This window comes from Epinephelus moara, chromosome 24, assembly GCF_006386435.1.
Source record: "Epinephelus moara isolate mb chromosome 24, YSFRI_EMoa_1.0, whole genome shotgun sequence".
Taxonomy (NCBI): Eukaryota; Metazoa; Chordata; class Actinopteri; order Perciformes; family Serranidae; genus Epinephelus; species Epinephelus moara.
This window is the reverse complement of record NC_065529.1, coordinates 21,175,547-21,189,078: the sequence shown is the minus strand read 5'-3', so window position 1 is coordinate 21,189,078 and position 13,532 is coordinate 21,175,547. Positions and strand designations below refer to the sequence as shown.

General features: G+C 40.1%; 2 protein-coding genes across 2 annotated transcripts in view; one reads left to right on the top strand and one right to left on the bottom strand.

Annotated features, from left to right (window-relative positions):
• Positions 1-1,195: 1,195 nt before the first annotated feature.
• Positions 1,196-8,687, top strand: psmd6 (proteasome 26S subunit, non-ATPase 6). The gene is made up of 8 exons (XM_050037556.1): positions 1,196-1,452; positions 1,971-2,176; positions 5,628-5,773; positions 5,870-6,089; positions 6,184-6,292; positions 6,559-6,727; positions 8,308-8,385; positions 8,468-8,687. The coding sequence occupies exons 1-8, from the start codon at positions 1,308-1,310 to the stop codon at positions 8,562-8,564; spliced, it is 1,170 nt and encodes a 389-aa protein (XP_049893513.1). The 5' UTR covers positions 1,196-1,307; the 3' UTR covers positions 8,565-8,687.
• A 76-nt stretch (positions 8,688-8,763) lies between these two features.
• LOC126385686 (ataxin-7) overlaps positions 8,764-13,532 on the bottom strand; it is a 36,052-nt gene continuing 31,283 nt past the window's right edge. Inside the window, exon 13 of the mRNA XM_050037555.1 lies at positions 8,764-11,954. Within this exon, the coding sequence (XP_049893512.1) occupies positions 11,937-11,954 (18 nt within the window). The 3' untranslated portion in view covers positions 8,764-11,936. The remainder of the gene's footprint in view (positions 11,955-13,532) is intronic.

Below are 13,532 nucleotides of genomic sequence, written 5' to 3'. Positions count from 1 at the left end.
TATTTATATGGCACCTTTAAGAACAGTAAGACAGCAGAAGCAAGATACAGAGACAATATAAAAGCTGAACAGTGGAGCCGAACTAAAAAAAATTAAACAAACAAACAAACATATGAGAAAAAAAGACAGATGATCATAAGAAAAAGACATACAAACAAAAGTACCAATAAAAACAGATGCAATAGTAGGAATAAAAGCAATAAACATAATAACAATAATAATAATAACATTAATTATAATAATAAGAATTACAAAAAGAAAAAGAGGAAGAAGGGGGATTAAGACAGAATCACCAAATAAATCAAAAGATGATATCATATTTTTTTTTAAAAAGTCTATAAAAATGAGTTTTAAGAAATGATTTAAAAGAGTTCATTGATCCTGCCAGCCTTATCTCATCAGGCAAGACTTCCCAAAGCTGAGGGGCCCTCATGGCTTTTTTTAATTAAACATAAAACATATTCATTCAACTTTGTTTCACTCCGTATCTTTCCCCTGGCCATCCATGCCCCACCTGCATTGGCTCTATGCCCCTTCAGGGGGTCCCACCCCACAGTTTGAGAACCATTAATGCAAAATGTTAAAAGTGCATATTTCAGATCACTGATGGTACATTGTTAATATAACACTACTTGTGACTGTTCTTTTCGGACTCTACTTTTTTCAAATTAGGTTTTAGATGTGTTTTTCTGTCTTTACTTTAAAACCTGCTCTAACCATTGAGGGTCACATGGAGGGCTGAAGTGTATCCCAGCACACACTGGTGAAGAAACAGACATTCATACTGGCACCTATGGGAATTTATCATTCAGAGTTTAGACCTGGCCTGTATGTCTTTGAACAGTAGACACATGCACACATGAGGAGAAGGAACAAACTTTCAAAATGCAAACACAATTTGAAAGAAACAATGCTAACCACTGATCATGATGAGCAGTGCATACATGCTGCTCAAAAAGTGAACCTTAGGGAGGAAACAAAACAAAACAATGTTTGGAAATGTTTGCAAAAGCAGCAGGAAATATAACAAAGGTGAGTAAATAGCCCAATACACACATCTACAGACAATAAGAGTGCAGTATTGACTTTGGCCTGGGGTGTTGTTCAGACTCTTCCCCAGCAGGGGGCAGTAAACAATAACTCTGTCATTAACTGTCAGGCTGTGCTCCGCTCTTTCCTCCCTCACTGACTGACGCTCCGGCGGAAGCAACACAGTCCAGTGTTTCCCGTAGTCATCGCTGACTAACGTTAGCTCCACAAAGGAAGACCTCAGCTCGTGTCTTAGTTTCTATTTTTTTGTACCAAAAATGCCGCTGGAAAACCTGGAGGAGGAGGGTCTGCCCAAGAACCCTGACCTGAGGATAGCACAGCTCAAGTTCCTGCTCACGATGGACGGTCACCGACAGGATGCTAAAGTGAAGACCGAGCTGATGGACGCTATCAAAGCTAACAGTGAGTTAGCATATCGCTGTGCTCTGTGACTTGTAACGGTAGCCTCTAAAGCCAAGACATTATAAACATGGTGCTGACATTATTGTGCTTAACGTTACTTACGTGTTGCACTTGGTGGATAATTATTTCCTAAATACTAACAAATTCCCTAAAAGCATCCCTATTAAACACGACGTTCAGCTCAATGAGTTAGCATACTAGCTAATGCTATCAGCAAGCGTCAGCTATCCTACCAACAAGCTGATGAGGGGTTGTGTGTCAAACTTTGTGCAGTATTACTATGTTATATTGTTTCATACTTTCAAGTTCTGCTTTATTTATATGGCATCCCACTAAAACTTGAATGGGATGAAATGAAAGAGGCACAAATCTAAAATAAAAATCTGTAACGTAATTTTTTTTTTTGCAGAAACATCAACCTAAAACGTCACTGTGTCGTAAACGTGAGAGGAAAAAACTTTTGACTAATGGCTGTCATAGTCTTCAGATTAAACTATCGTTGTTTCTCTTTGCTCCAGACATGGCACCGTACTATGAGGGTCTGTGTAAGGACCTGAAGTGGCAGCTGGACAGTGACCTGTTGAGTAAGATGAAGAAGGCTAATGAGGAGGAGCTGAAGCGCCTGGATGATGTGCTGGAGGATGCAGAGAAGAACCTGGGAGAGAGCGAGATACGGGACGCCATGATGGCCAAAGCTGAATATCTCATCAGAATTGGAGACAAGGTAAGTCCTCCTCAGTCCACACTCAAAGCATCTGTGCATATGCTTTCTTTGGTATAATGTCCTGTAGAGTGTGAAAATTAACACTGGCCACCCGTGGGAGAGTTTTTTTTAATGAAGTATGTCTGTCTACTCTGACAGTTTGGCAGGTATCATTGATGTGTCTTAATGAAGTGACCAGTGTTGGAAATTAACTTCAATGTCCACCTGCCACTGTGCCTGGTGGCTTTCAAATTCTACCAGCCACTCAATAGATTACTATTGTTTTTTTGCTGGTAAGTAAAGCAAATCTAGCAGCCACATGTTTATTTTACCAGCAGTGGCTGGTGCTACTTTCCAACCCTGTAAGTGACTAATAGAAATCGGCCTGTAGGCAACATTTTTTGTCTTCAGACCACTGAAACACAGCATGCAGTGACATAGGATTCAGTAGAAAACAAACAATTGCTTTATATATGCTTTATGTATTAAATAGCTTTTAAGTTAGTGTAGCAAATCACTATTTATAGGATTTAGTGCAGGGGTCAGCAACCTTTACTATCAGAGGAAAAATATGTCTGGAGCAGCAATATACATTTATGCTTTATAGTGATGGCAACACAGCCTATTAATCTAAATTAGCTTATAATTATTCCTAATAGCTCTAAATGAGCATTCATGTATGTTTAACAACAAAGTAGCTGCTCTGCCATGGGCTTTGTATGACTGTTTGGTACTTACACGTTTGCAGTGTTAACGGTGAAAGCAAACAAACCTGCCCACTCACTATGAAATTCTCTATTTTCCTCCAAGATTTTTCATTTTTGGATTTGGGATCAATAGCTAGAGACTCAAGACCTACCATCGCCATTGAGATTTGGCAGATTGTAGGAAAAGGCACCAGGCCATAGATGTATAACGCACATATTTAATGAGAAGTTAAAACAGTTTTTAAATTCAGTGTATAGGCTACACATTTATACAGTTGGAAAATGTAATAATCACTTCAGGGCTACAGCAATGATAAAGGGGAGCCACTGGAGAAGGGTTAAAGAGCCACATGTGGCTCCTGAGCCGCAGGTTGCTTACCCCTGATTTAGTGGCGTCTGGCAATGGGGTTGCTGAACTGAAATTTTTCCCATGTACCAAGCGTGTAAGAGAACTACAGTGACCGATGTGAAAACGCGAATGGCCCTATCTAGAGCCAGGGTTCTATTTGTCTGTTCTGAGCAAGCATACAACAATATGTCAAACTCTGTGATAGAGGATCCACTTCATATGTAGATATAAACAGCTCATTCTGAGGTAACAAAAACACAACAGTTCTTATTTGCATGTAATTATAAATGGATAAAAACATGGTTATGAATATTATATTCAATTTCTGCCAGTAGATGCTCCTATATCCTACACACTGGACCTTTATGAGAGACATATGAGAAGGATAGACAACTGCTCAATACTGCAGCTTTTACACATGACACAGTGATACTCATCAGCAAATCCAGGCTAAACTTCATGGCCGTGTTGATATAAATAATAAAATAGGGTTAATTTTAGAGGTCATCATCTGTTAATCTGGGAAAGGTGATGATGTTTCTTTTGTCTTTATCTCTGCACCATACTGAGAATAACTGATTGGTCATTTAGTGTGCATGTAGAGTGTGTGTGTGTGCCAGGTCAGTAACCAATAAGCCATAAAGTCAGACTAAATTATTTTTAGTTATCTGAAGGACTGAACTGTTTTTCTTTCTTTAAAAACCTATATTGCTGCCTTTCATTTTTTTTTAAGCAGTAAGAGTTTTAGTGTCATCACATTTTGTAGTAGGTTATAATCTTTGCATTGTGACAAGTACATTGTAGTACCAGAACTGAAAAGATACATGTTTAGGTCAGTTTTATTTATATAGTGTAAAATCATTTAAGTTATCTTGAGTAGGGCTGCAACTAACAATTATTTTCATTGTTGACTAATCTGTCAATTATTTCTTCGATTAGTCGACTAATCATTTTATCGAAAATGTGTTAAAATGTTGAAAAATGTTGGCCTGTCTCTCCCAAACCCCAAAATAATGTCATCTAATGTCTTGTTTCGTACTCACGCCAAAGGGTTTTAGTTCACCGTCATGGGACAGTGTGTAAAGCTGCCAATATTTCAACGTAAGAAGCTGCAATAAGAGTAATTTGGGGCACTTTTATAGTACTTTTCTATGAAGAATGACTCAAACCGGGGCGTCGGTGGCTTAGTGGTAGAGCAGGCGCCCCATGTACAAGGCTGCTGCCGCAGGGGCCCGGGTTCAACTCTAGCCTGTGGCCATTTCCTGCATGTCGCTCCCCCCTCCCTCCCCCCTTCACACTTGTCTGTCCTGTCGATTAAAGGCTAAAATGCCCAAAAAAAAAAAAAGAATGACTCAAACCGATTAGTCAACTACTAAAATAGTCACCGATTATTTTAATAGTCGATTAGTCATCGATTAGTCGACTAATCGTTGCAGCCCTAATCTTCAGACAGTTATCATATAGAGCAGGTCTAGACCATACTCCTTTAATTTACAAAGACCCAACAATCACCAAGAGCGAGCACTGTGGTGACAGTATAGAGAAAAAACTCCCTTTAAGACAAACCTAATGTGTCAGGTGTCTCCTTAGCACCGACACATTTCTATCTTGATTAGATAATGGACATAATTCATAACACTAAACAACATTATCCACTAAGGATGCTCACTTATAATGTTGGTAAACTCATACACTTTTCAGATATTACATTTATCTGATGTTGGTATTTGTGCCAGTTAATATCACGAACACTTCACCATGGTAATGCCAAGTTTATTTTTAAATAACATATCACTCACTGATGTTTTTCCAAATCAATACTGCTTTGTGTCAGAGCTAAGATCCAAGCACTCTCCAGCATGATTACCGGTCGATGACTTCTGTTACATTTCTTATGTATTGTTTGCACACTTAAATCAACTAAACATATTTTTAGAGCAGCAATTATGTATTCCTTTCATTATTGATTAATCTGCCCATTATTTTACTAATTAATTGATGAATGGTTTTATATATAGAATGTCTGAAAATAGAGCAACATTTTCTGTTATTTCCCAGGTGACGTCTTCAAATTGTACATTTTATCTGACCAGCAGTCTAAAAATCAAAAACTATTGAGGTTATTATCATGTATGACAAAGAAAAGCATCAAATTGTCACACAAAAGCACAAAAACAGCAAATGTTGGATTTTTTGGCTTTAAAAAAATACTAAAATGATTATTAAATTTCAGAAAGAAACTGAAGCACATCAGTCGGCAGGACACACAAGGATTATAATAACTAGGCTTAAATGTTACATTGAGGCTGCGACTGACCCTCCAGTGAAATGGTTATATTTGACCGCCTAAGTTGTTGCACAAATCTGCAGTAGCAGATTAATTTACAGTGCCTGCTTCTGTCTTGTGTCTCCACAGGAGGGCGCCCTAACAGCCTTCAGGAAGACCTATGACAAGACAGTGGCTCTGGGTCACAGACTAGACATCGTCTTCTACCTGCTGAGGATCGGACTCTTCTACATGGATAGCGACCTCATCACACGCAACTCAGAGAAAGCCAAGAGGTAAATGCACCGATATGTTTGTTCTCAAATATCTCCACTAACACTCTCTGTAATGTTTTCAGTGCTCATCTCTCTGTGTACCTCTTTTGTCCGCAGCCTCATTGAGGAGGGTGGAGACTGGGACAGGAGGAATCGCCTGAAGGTCTACCAGGGCCTGTACTGCGTTGCCATCAGGGACTTCAAGCAAGCTGCCGAGCTCTTCCTCGACACAGTGTCCACCTTCACCTCCTACGAGCTCATGGACTACAAGACCTTCGTCACCTACACAGTCTACGTGTGCATGATCGCCCTCAAAAGGCCTGACCTCCGTGAAAAGGTAGGAGACTGAGATCACGGTGCTGGCATGACATATTTACAGACGTGATGCATATGTTGGCAGTGTGACTACAATAAAATGTGCTTCTTTTTAGGTAATAAAGGGCGCAGAGATCTTGGAGGTGCTGCACAGTCTGCCTTCTGTTCGCCAGTATCTCTTCTCCCTCTACGAGTGCAGTTACTCTGTCTTCTTCCAGTCTCTGGGTGAGGAAGCCGTTTCTTTTACTGACCCAAAAACACTAAAAAACTGACGAACCTAACACTTCATCTGGTCACTTGTGTTGTTGGTTGTTTGGCTGTTGATCACTTCAAACACATACAGTTCTTCCCAGTGTGCTGTTTATTAATGATACAATGTTTCTTAATCAGAATAGGCTTTATGTGTGTTCCATGCTACTGTATTTTACCTCCTGTGCCACACTGTGAGACTCCGATAACGACTGTGAAACTTTGCTCTCTTCGTGCCACAGCCATGGTGGAGCAGGAGATGAAGAAGGACTGGCTCTTTGCACCTCACTACCGCTACTACGTGAGGGAGATGAGGATCCAGGCCTACAGCCAGCTGCTAGAGTCCTACCGCTCCCTTACCCTGGGCTACATGGCTGAGGCCTTCGGTGTCAGCACAGAGTTCATCGACCAGTGAGTTCCTGTACACCATGTCCATTTGCCACATCCTCTGGAGACAGCTTAACAGATGTATCTTGTACATCGGTTGAGCCTCAGTGTCACTGCAGACATTTGAGTTCTAGTTAAGTCTAGTCTAGTTTCGATTTTAGAGCAGGGTGATGTTGGAGTTCATGTACATAATTCTGCCAGAAAAATCTTGTGAAGTGATATTTTTTTGTTTTGGCATTTTTGAGCTTTAGGTTGGAAACTCAGTGCTAGAGTTAGTGGCCAATTCTATGAAGGGATTGTCAAAGCTAAACAAAGAAAACAGCATAGAGTCTCAACAAAATGGAACCAGTGACTATGACATGTTTTTATTAAAGCTACCTGGGAACATTTAAGGACATTTCCAGTCTTTATGCTAAGCTTAGCTAACAAGCTGCTGACTGTAGCTTCGCCTGACTCCCTTAAAACTTTGTATTTCACCATGGGGGCTGTGTCTTACGTCCTGCGTCAGTGTCATGTGCCTGATGCGCATTCTCGTCGGCTAGCATTGGGTTTCCTTGTCGCTTTTTTCCTAAGCTAGCAAAACCATAACCTAAAAAGATGTTTATTAACCTAATCTTTGCCTCAACCCCAAATTTAAACCTCCAGGAGAATTCATGCTCAACTGTAACTTCAAACAGAGATGATTTTCTATTTTTTTGTGATCATCAATTTACAAAGATGCTCTTATATTTTTGCTATTTGCTGGCACAGCTGCAAACAAAGCTAACATCAGACTTCCCTGCAGATTTTCAAATGACTTTTCCCTGACTGCTGATATATTCCCAAATTGAACATCATTATACTGGAAAACTTGCACAACTAAGTAGTGCTAAAACACATTGGGTCTCATTCACGAAAATATAAGTAGCTCCGATGTCTTCGTAGGCACCAACAAAATCTACACATGCTTCTGACTGCTCGTAGTGCTCGTGTAAATAAGATATTGCACATAAATGTTTCTTGTCATAATTAGAAATAAGTTTTATTTTGCATTGTGCTGTTACGTTCACAATACGCAGATGTCTTTGAAACATTTAAAGGTTAAACATGACGAAATATTAGAAATGTAATACATTAGTTAAATTAGTTGGCATTTAGCAGATTTGAGCTTCAGATAAGGTCTCTTAAAAACGTGAATAAGTTATTCAAGTTGACTTTAATCAAAACTGGAAAACGCTGTTCTCTGAATAAATAAACCAACGCTCTCCCCCTCTGCATCAGAGATGCTACGGCCAGTTGCATTGACAAACGGGAGCGCGCTGTCAATTCACGATTGATTGGCATCACAAACATGCGCACGTGCCTATGATCAAATGAGTTTTCCGCGGCGGTTCATGAATCCGGAGTAGGTTTTTAGTACCAAAGTTTTTTATGTGCAAATCTACCCAAAGATTTACTAACATTTTATGAATGATCTTATCATCTTACTCGTGAATAAGCATATTATATAACGTTCAACTATTCCTGTTATTATAGGTCCACCATGTGCTCAGGTTAATATTTCAGGCAAACGTCATGTTATCACTGACTTCTGATTAACTAAGCTTTATCTCCTCTGTCCTCAGGGAACTGTCCCGATTCATCGCTGCTGGCCGTCTCCACTGTAAAATTGATAAAGTGAATGAGATTGTGGAAACCAATAGGTAATATCACTACTCCTCAAGCCTCAGTACTTCAGAAATACCTTGGGCAGAACTCTAAATCTCTTCCCGTTCTTGTTTCCAGACCTGATAGCAAAAACTGGCAGTACCAAGAGACCATCAAGAAGGGAGATTTGCTGCTGAACAGAGTCCAGAAGTTGTCGAGAGTGATCAACATGTAACCACGGTGGCCACATTTTCACGCAAGGGAAGCTTGCATTCTTCTTCTTGGTATACCCGAACCAGTAGTTTGTCTGACAAAGTGACTCTTATATTGTGTATATAATAAAATTTGTTTAACTGTTGCATTTCTCCAGGCTGTTTTTTTTGTATTTTAGGAAAGAGGCAGAGACATCGTTTCATATAAATAGCAGTATAAATTATTTTATTTACAGAAACTTGTTACAAAACAAATATACTATACAATCTTTTTTTCTTTAAATATTAATTCTAACCTATGTTTTGTTCATGAATTACATAGCAGCCAATACATAAGTCCAGCTGAAAATGATTCTGATAATGTATACAAAAAAAAAATCTATACACGCTTTTACATAGTATGAATGGTGGATTCATTTTTCCCTCCCAAACACGAGCTGTATCCTCTCTCACGTTCACATTCCAAGTCTATGGTGCTAATAAAAAAATGTTCCCATTTACTGGGAACAAATGTCAAGATGTCAGTCGAGTTTGAGGGTAAACAAAACACTTGATTGAAAGGTTTTTTTTTGTTTTGTTTTGACATAAAAATCCCAGTAAACCAGAGGGGGCTTAAGCCACACTCTGAGGCTAACAGAAAATCTCAACATCTTGGTTGGAAAACTCAGATACCCTCCCCACCCCAAAAAAAACAAACAACACTAAAGTGTTTCATACTGGGTAGCTGACAAGCTCAGGTTTTACCATATTTAGGGTTCATAGGCAGATTTAAAAGCAAACTCAAACACTTTGAACATTCAAGTAAGGTAAAACAACCCAAAGAATACTGTCCTCAAACAGTCAGGGTGAAACAAATTCAGGCACTTTCTTAATTTGATATTTCTTTTAAAAGCTGCGAAACTATTTCGTTAAAAGCTGTGATTCAAATTACTTGTTTGGCAACGATGATGCAAGCAGTTGGACTGTTTGAAGTGTTCCTCTTCCTTGCAATGATTGCTTAAGGTCCCTTCAGCCTTTTATAAAAACAAACGTAAGCGTTTGAATCGTGAAATGTGTTTAAGGTCTACAAAGTGTGCGACTGAAGAGTCCGTGGAAACCGGGTTAGATGGCGGGCACAGCTTCAAGCCTGCAGGACGTTTCAAAATCACAGGCTAATTGGGTCATAGAGTAACTTTTTCTGTGTTGATTCATAGGCAACATAAAACGTCTTGTAAAAGCACATGTGATTGAGACCTTGAAAAGTGAATAAAGGTATCCTCTGTCATACAGACGCATGCTACAGTGGCAACACTTCACCCTTTTGTTCCTCAAAGGATCTCCGTACATGATTCATGAGATGCTTCGGCTTCTACATGTAGGCGTATTGCATTATATAGACTTGGCAGTGAACCACTTCAAATAATCAAGTTCTCTGACTTCTCATCTTTTTTTAAAAGTTTTTTTTTTTTACTAAATAAATAACAACTTTTCTTTTAAAATTGTACCAAAAAATTCAGCGTGCACGAAAAATGCCTGTGCAAAAATACATATTTCACTATGTACAATTTAACAAAATATGTATTCTCAAATAGGGATACTTCAATACTTGTTTGATACTTAGGCTACGAGGGGGAAAAAAAGCTAAATTAAAAATTGTTTTTTAAAAATTGTCTCCTCTACTTTTCCACACTGACATCAGTGGCGGTTCCATAAATCAACAGGTGTTGCCAAAAGTTTAAATAAAGTCCCGTGAAGCCATCTCCATGAATCTCGCACTATAAAACCCGCTCGAAATAAGCTAACATCCCGACGAGATGGGCAAGTATTGCCTGATTTAAGACTCCATTTTTGACAAAGGAATAGAGTATAATGCCTGGTTATACGTTCTACTGCAACAAATCTTTCTTCAACACGCACCAACATAGTGTTACTGGTGAGGCATTGAAACTGTAACATCCAGAGCTTGGGTAGTGGTTACACACAGGCGGGACAATCGAACCCACAGAAGACAGGTGACGTGCATAAAAGTTTGCTCCAGTTAAGACGTACCATACCTGATTCCCTATGTAGGAAAAATAAACATTACAATTCACATCTGCCCACAACGGCTGCGGATTCCACACAGCTGCGTGGGTAAAAAGTAGGTAAGTTGTGGCGATAACAACACGAGTTTGCACAGATTTTCTTCATATCCACACAGGCAATGCACCATCACCGCTTCATGAGCAAGACTGCCCACCTTTTAGTTTAAAAAAAAAAAAAAGTAGTTGGCAAAGCTGATAGCAGCTTTTGGCTAGCCTTGTGGACAACTAAGCAGTGCCTGTGGAGAAAGTAGTTATTTAGTGCTGTTCACAGTTGGGGGTAGGTCTACTGTGGCGATCGTTTTGCACAATGAAAAGATTCAGAAAATTAACAGGTGTCCTCAGGACCGAGTTATCTCTCTGACAAAGGATTCAATCGAATGGGCACATCAGGCGTCCTTTTCACATTTGAAAGCACAACTTGTCTTCACCACGTCTACAAAGACTCTTTGTAGTTCAGTGTAAAAAGCTCATAAGAAATCATAAAAAGGTAACACTTGCATAATTATTCTGGGTAATAAAAGAATTGACCAGATCGTCCCTACGGGCTCCTCCCGGGCTGCTGCGTGTAACCCGAGGTCACTCAGACGTGTCGCCAGAGAGAGTCATACTGACGAGAAGTGAGACAAGGTGATTGTGTGTTGTTTAAGGTGTTGCAAGTAACAGTTTGCTGCTCCTCCTGCTCTCCGTCCAAGGCTTCTGAGATCAGGCGCTGGGGGTGTAATTAAGTTGGAAATTCCAGTAGTCCAGCAGAATCTGACATGAGAAAAGTACTCGTATACACACACACACACACACACACACACACACACACGCATTCGCACACTCATTCTTTTAACAAACACGGAAGAGATTGACTTGTTGTGTCCCCAGCTGCTCAGCGTCATGACGGCAGCCCTTAACCTGAACCCGATGAGCTTTGAACCGCAGCTCAAGAGACCCATGGCTGTTGCTATTGTTCCTCCTACTTCAGTCAGGAAGACCTTCCAGAATACTGGGACAACACTTGCGTGGGGGGGTCCTTGGCTCGCTCATTAGACCCCTGGCACTCCACGCTGTGCACACAGTGCCATCGCACCCCCTACACGCACACACACACACACACACGCACACTCACACACACACACACACACACATGGCTTTGGGAGAAATAGTAAGGACCACATTGACTTCACTGGGCAGTCCAGATCATCTCCACCCTGAGGATTGTGGGAAGCTGAGAGTAATGTGGGTTTGATTTTAGAAGGCCTCGTGCAGTCCAGAGCAGCGTGCGGACTGCTCCGGGCTATTCCCCGTCCGCCTGCCGGTTCCATACACAGAAGCCGGACACCGCTGTCAGGGACGAGCCTTTGGCTGGAAGGAGAAAAAATAATCAATGTCAAAATGGTTAAGTCATCTAATCAATTCATCTTTTTGTACTTCAGTGTCTGAGTCTGAGTTGATGTCTGAGTTATCCTGGTAGAAAAAGCTTAAAGGGTGGCTAAATAATAATAATAATTATTATTATTATTATATATTTTTTAAGGTTTTTATATCATTCTGTAGCTTTCCAGTTATGTTTCCTCTGTGTCCAAGTCCAAGAATTCACATTTTGACAAATGTTTTTATGATTTAGCATCAAAATGCTATTTTCCCAAACCTTTCTAAAACCTTTTTCCCATGTGACCTGACTAAACATCTGCACAATATCAAGTGCTACATATAAACTCAAGCATTGCTGTGTGGGGCGACTGTGGCTCAGAGGTAGAGCGGGTTGTCCACCAATCGGAAGATCAGCGGTTTGATCCCCAGCTACTGCATGTTGAAGTCTCCTTGAGCAAGATACTGAACCCCAAATTGCTCCCGATTAGGCTTCCATCGGTGTGGGAGTGTGTTTTTAAAGGAAAAAAAAAAACAAAAACAAGTAGCAGGCGGCACCTTGTATGGTAGCCTCAACCACCAGTGTGTGAATGGGCAAATGTGACACAGTGTGAAGAGCGCTTTGAGTGGTCGAATGACTAGAAACACGCTATACAAATGCAGGTCCATTTAAATGCCACGTTAGTTCGATTCTGAAAGTCACACAATAACACAAACAAATGATCAAGTCAGCCGTAGACAACTCCTGTGTGCTGTGAGGTAAAATTAATCTTTATGTCAATGAGGTCTGGTGGCTTTGAAGAAAGCATCGGTAATGACTTCAGTTCAGCGAGACTCCTTTGACCAAAACAGTAACTTTACCTTGCAGAACACTAGTTACTACTGCCTCTGATGGATTAGTTTGTTTGTGTTACTGTGTGACTTTTGCAACCGAAATAAAGCAACATCTACCGCAGTAGGCTCAGTGTGCATCTTCTGTCTACTTCTCCAAACTGGGACTACATCAGCTATCAGGTAACATAGTGACTGTGGTTCTATAAATGTGTTCATAGAGTACAAATGCAGTATTATTAGATTAAAGTGTCTTCATCCGGTTAAATGAAAGGTTTAATATTAACAAAATGGCGTCATCTTCCACCTCCAAGATAACACTTGGCATGTGTGCTGGAGAGGACGGCAACAAGGCTGTAACCTATGTCACCACTTTTTGCTGACAGCTGAGTGGGAGTTTCTCTCCGCCCTTTAACCTACAGAGCTCCTCTGAGGTCACATGGTCAAAGAAAAAAAACCTTGACATGTAAATCTGTGCTGTTTTGTAATTGGTTTTATGTCAGAACACAAATTTGATGTTGCCCATGAAGTCACGACCCATTTTATAACATACAACCAAAATATTAATAAGTATTCTTTATCAGTCTGTCTGTTGGTGTATGATTTATGGCTGTTACAATAAAAAGCAAAAATTCTGTAAAATCATATTAATACATTTTAAGGCTCAAAACACCTCTCTAGCATGTTACTACATGTTCATAATTTACCTGATGTGAGATAGTCTATTACGGTGTGTTAAGT

Coding starts and splice junctions, on each gene's coding strand:
- psmd6 (XM_050037556.1), top strand. CDS start 1,308: ATGCCGCTGGAAAACCTGGAGGAGGAGGGTCTGCCCAAGAACCCTGAC. Junction 1,453..1,970: donor GGACGCTATCAAAGCTAACA/GTGAGTTAGCAT, acceptor TCTTTGCTCCAG/ACATGGCACCGTACTATGAG. Junction 6,293..6,558: donor TGTCTTCTTCCAGTCTCTGG/GTGAGGAAGCCG, acceptor TTCGTGCCACAG/CCATGGTGGAGCAGGAGATG.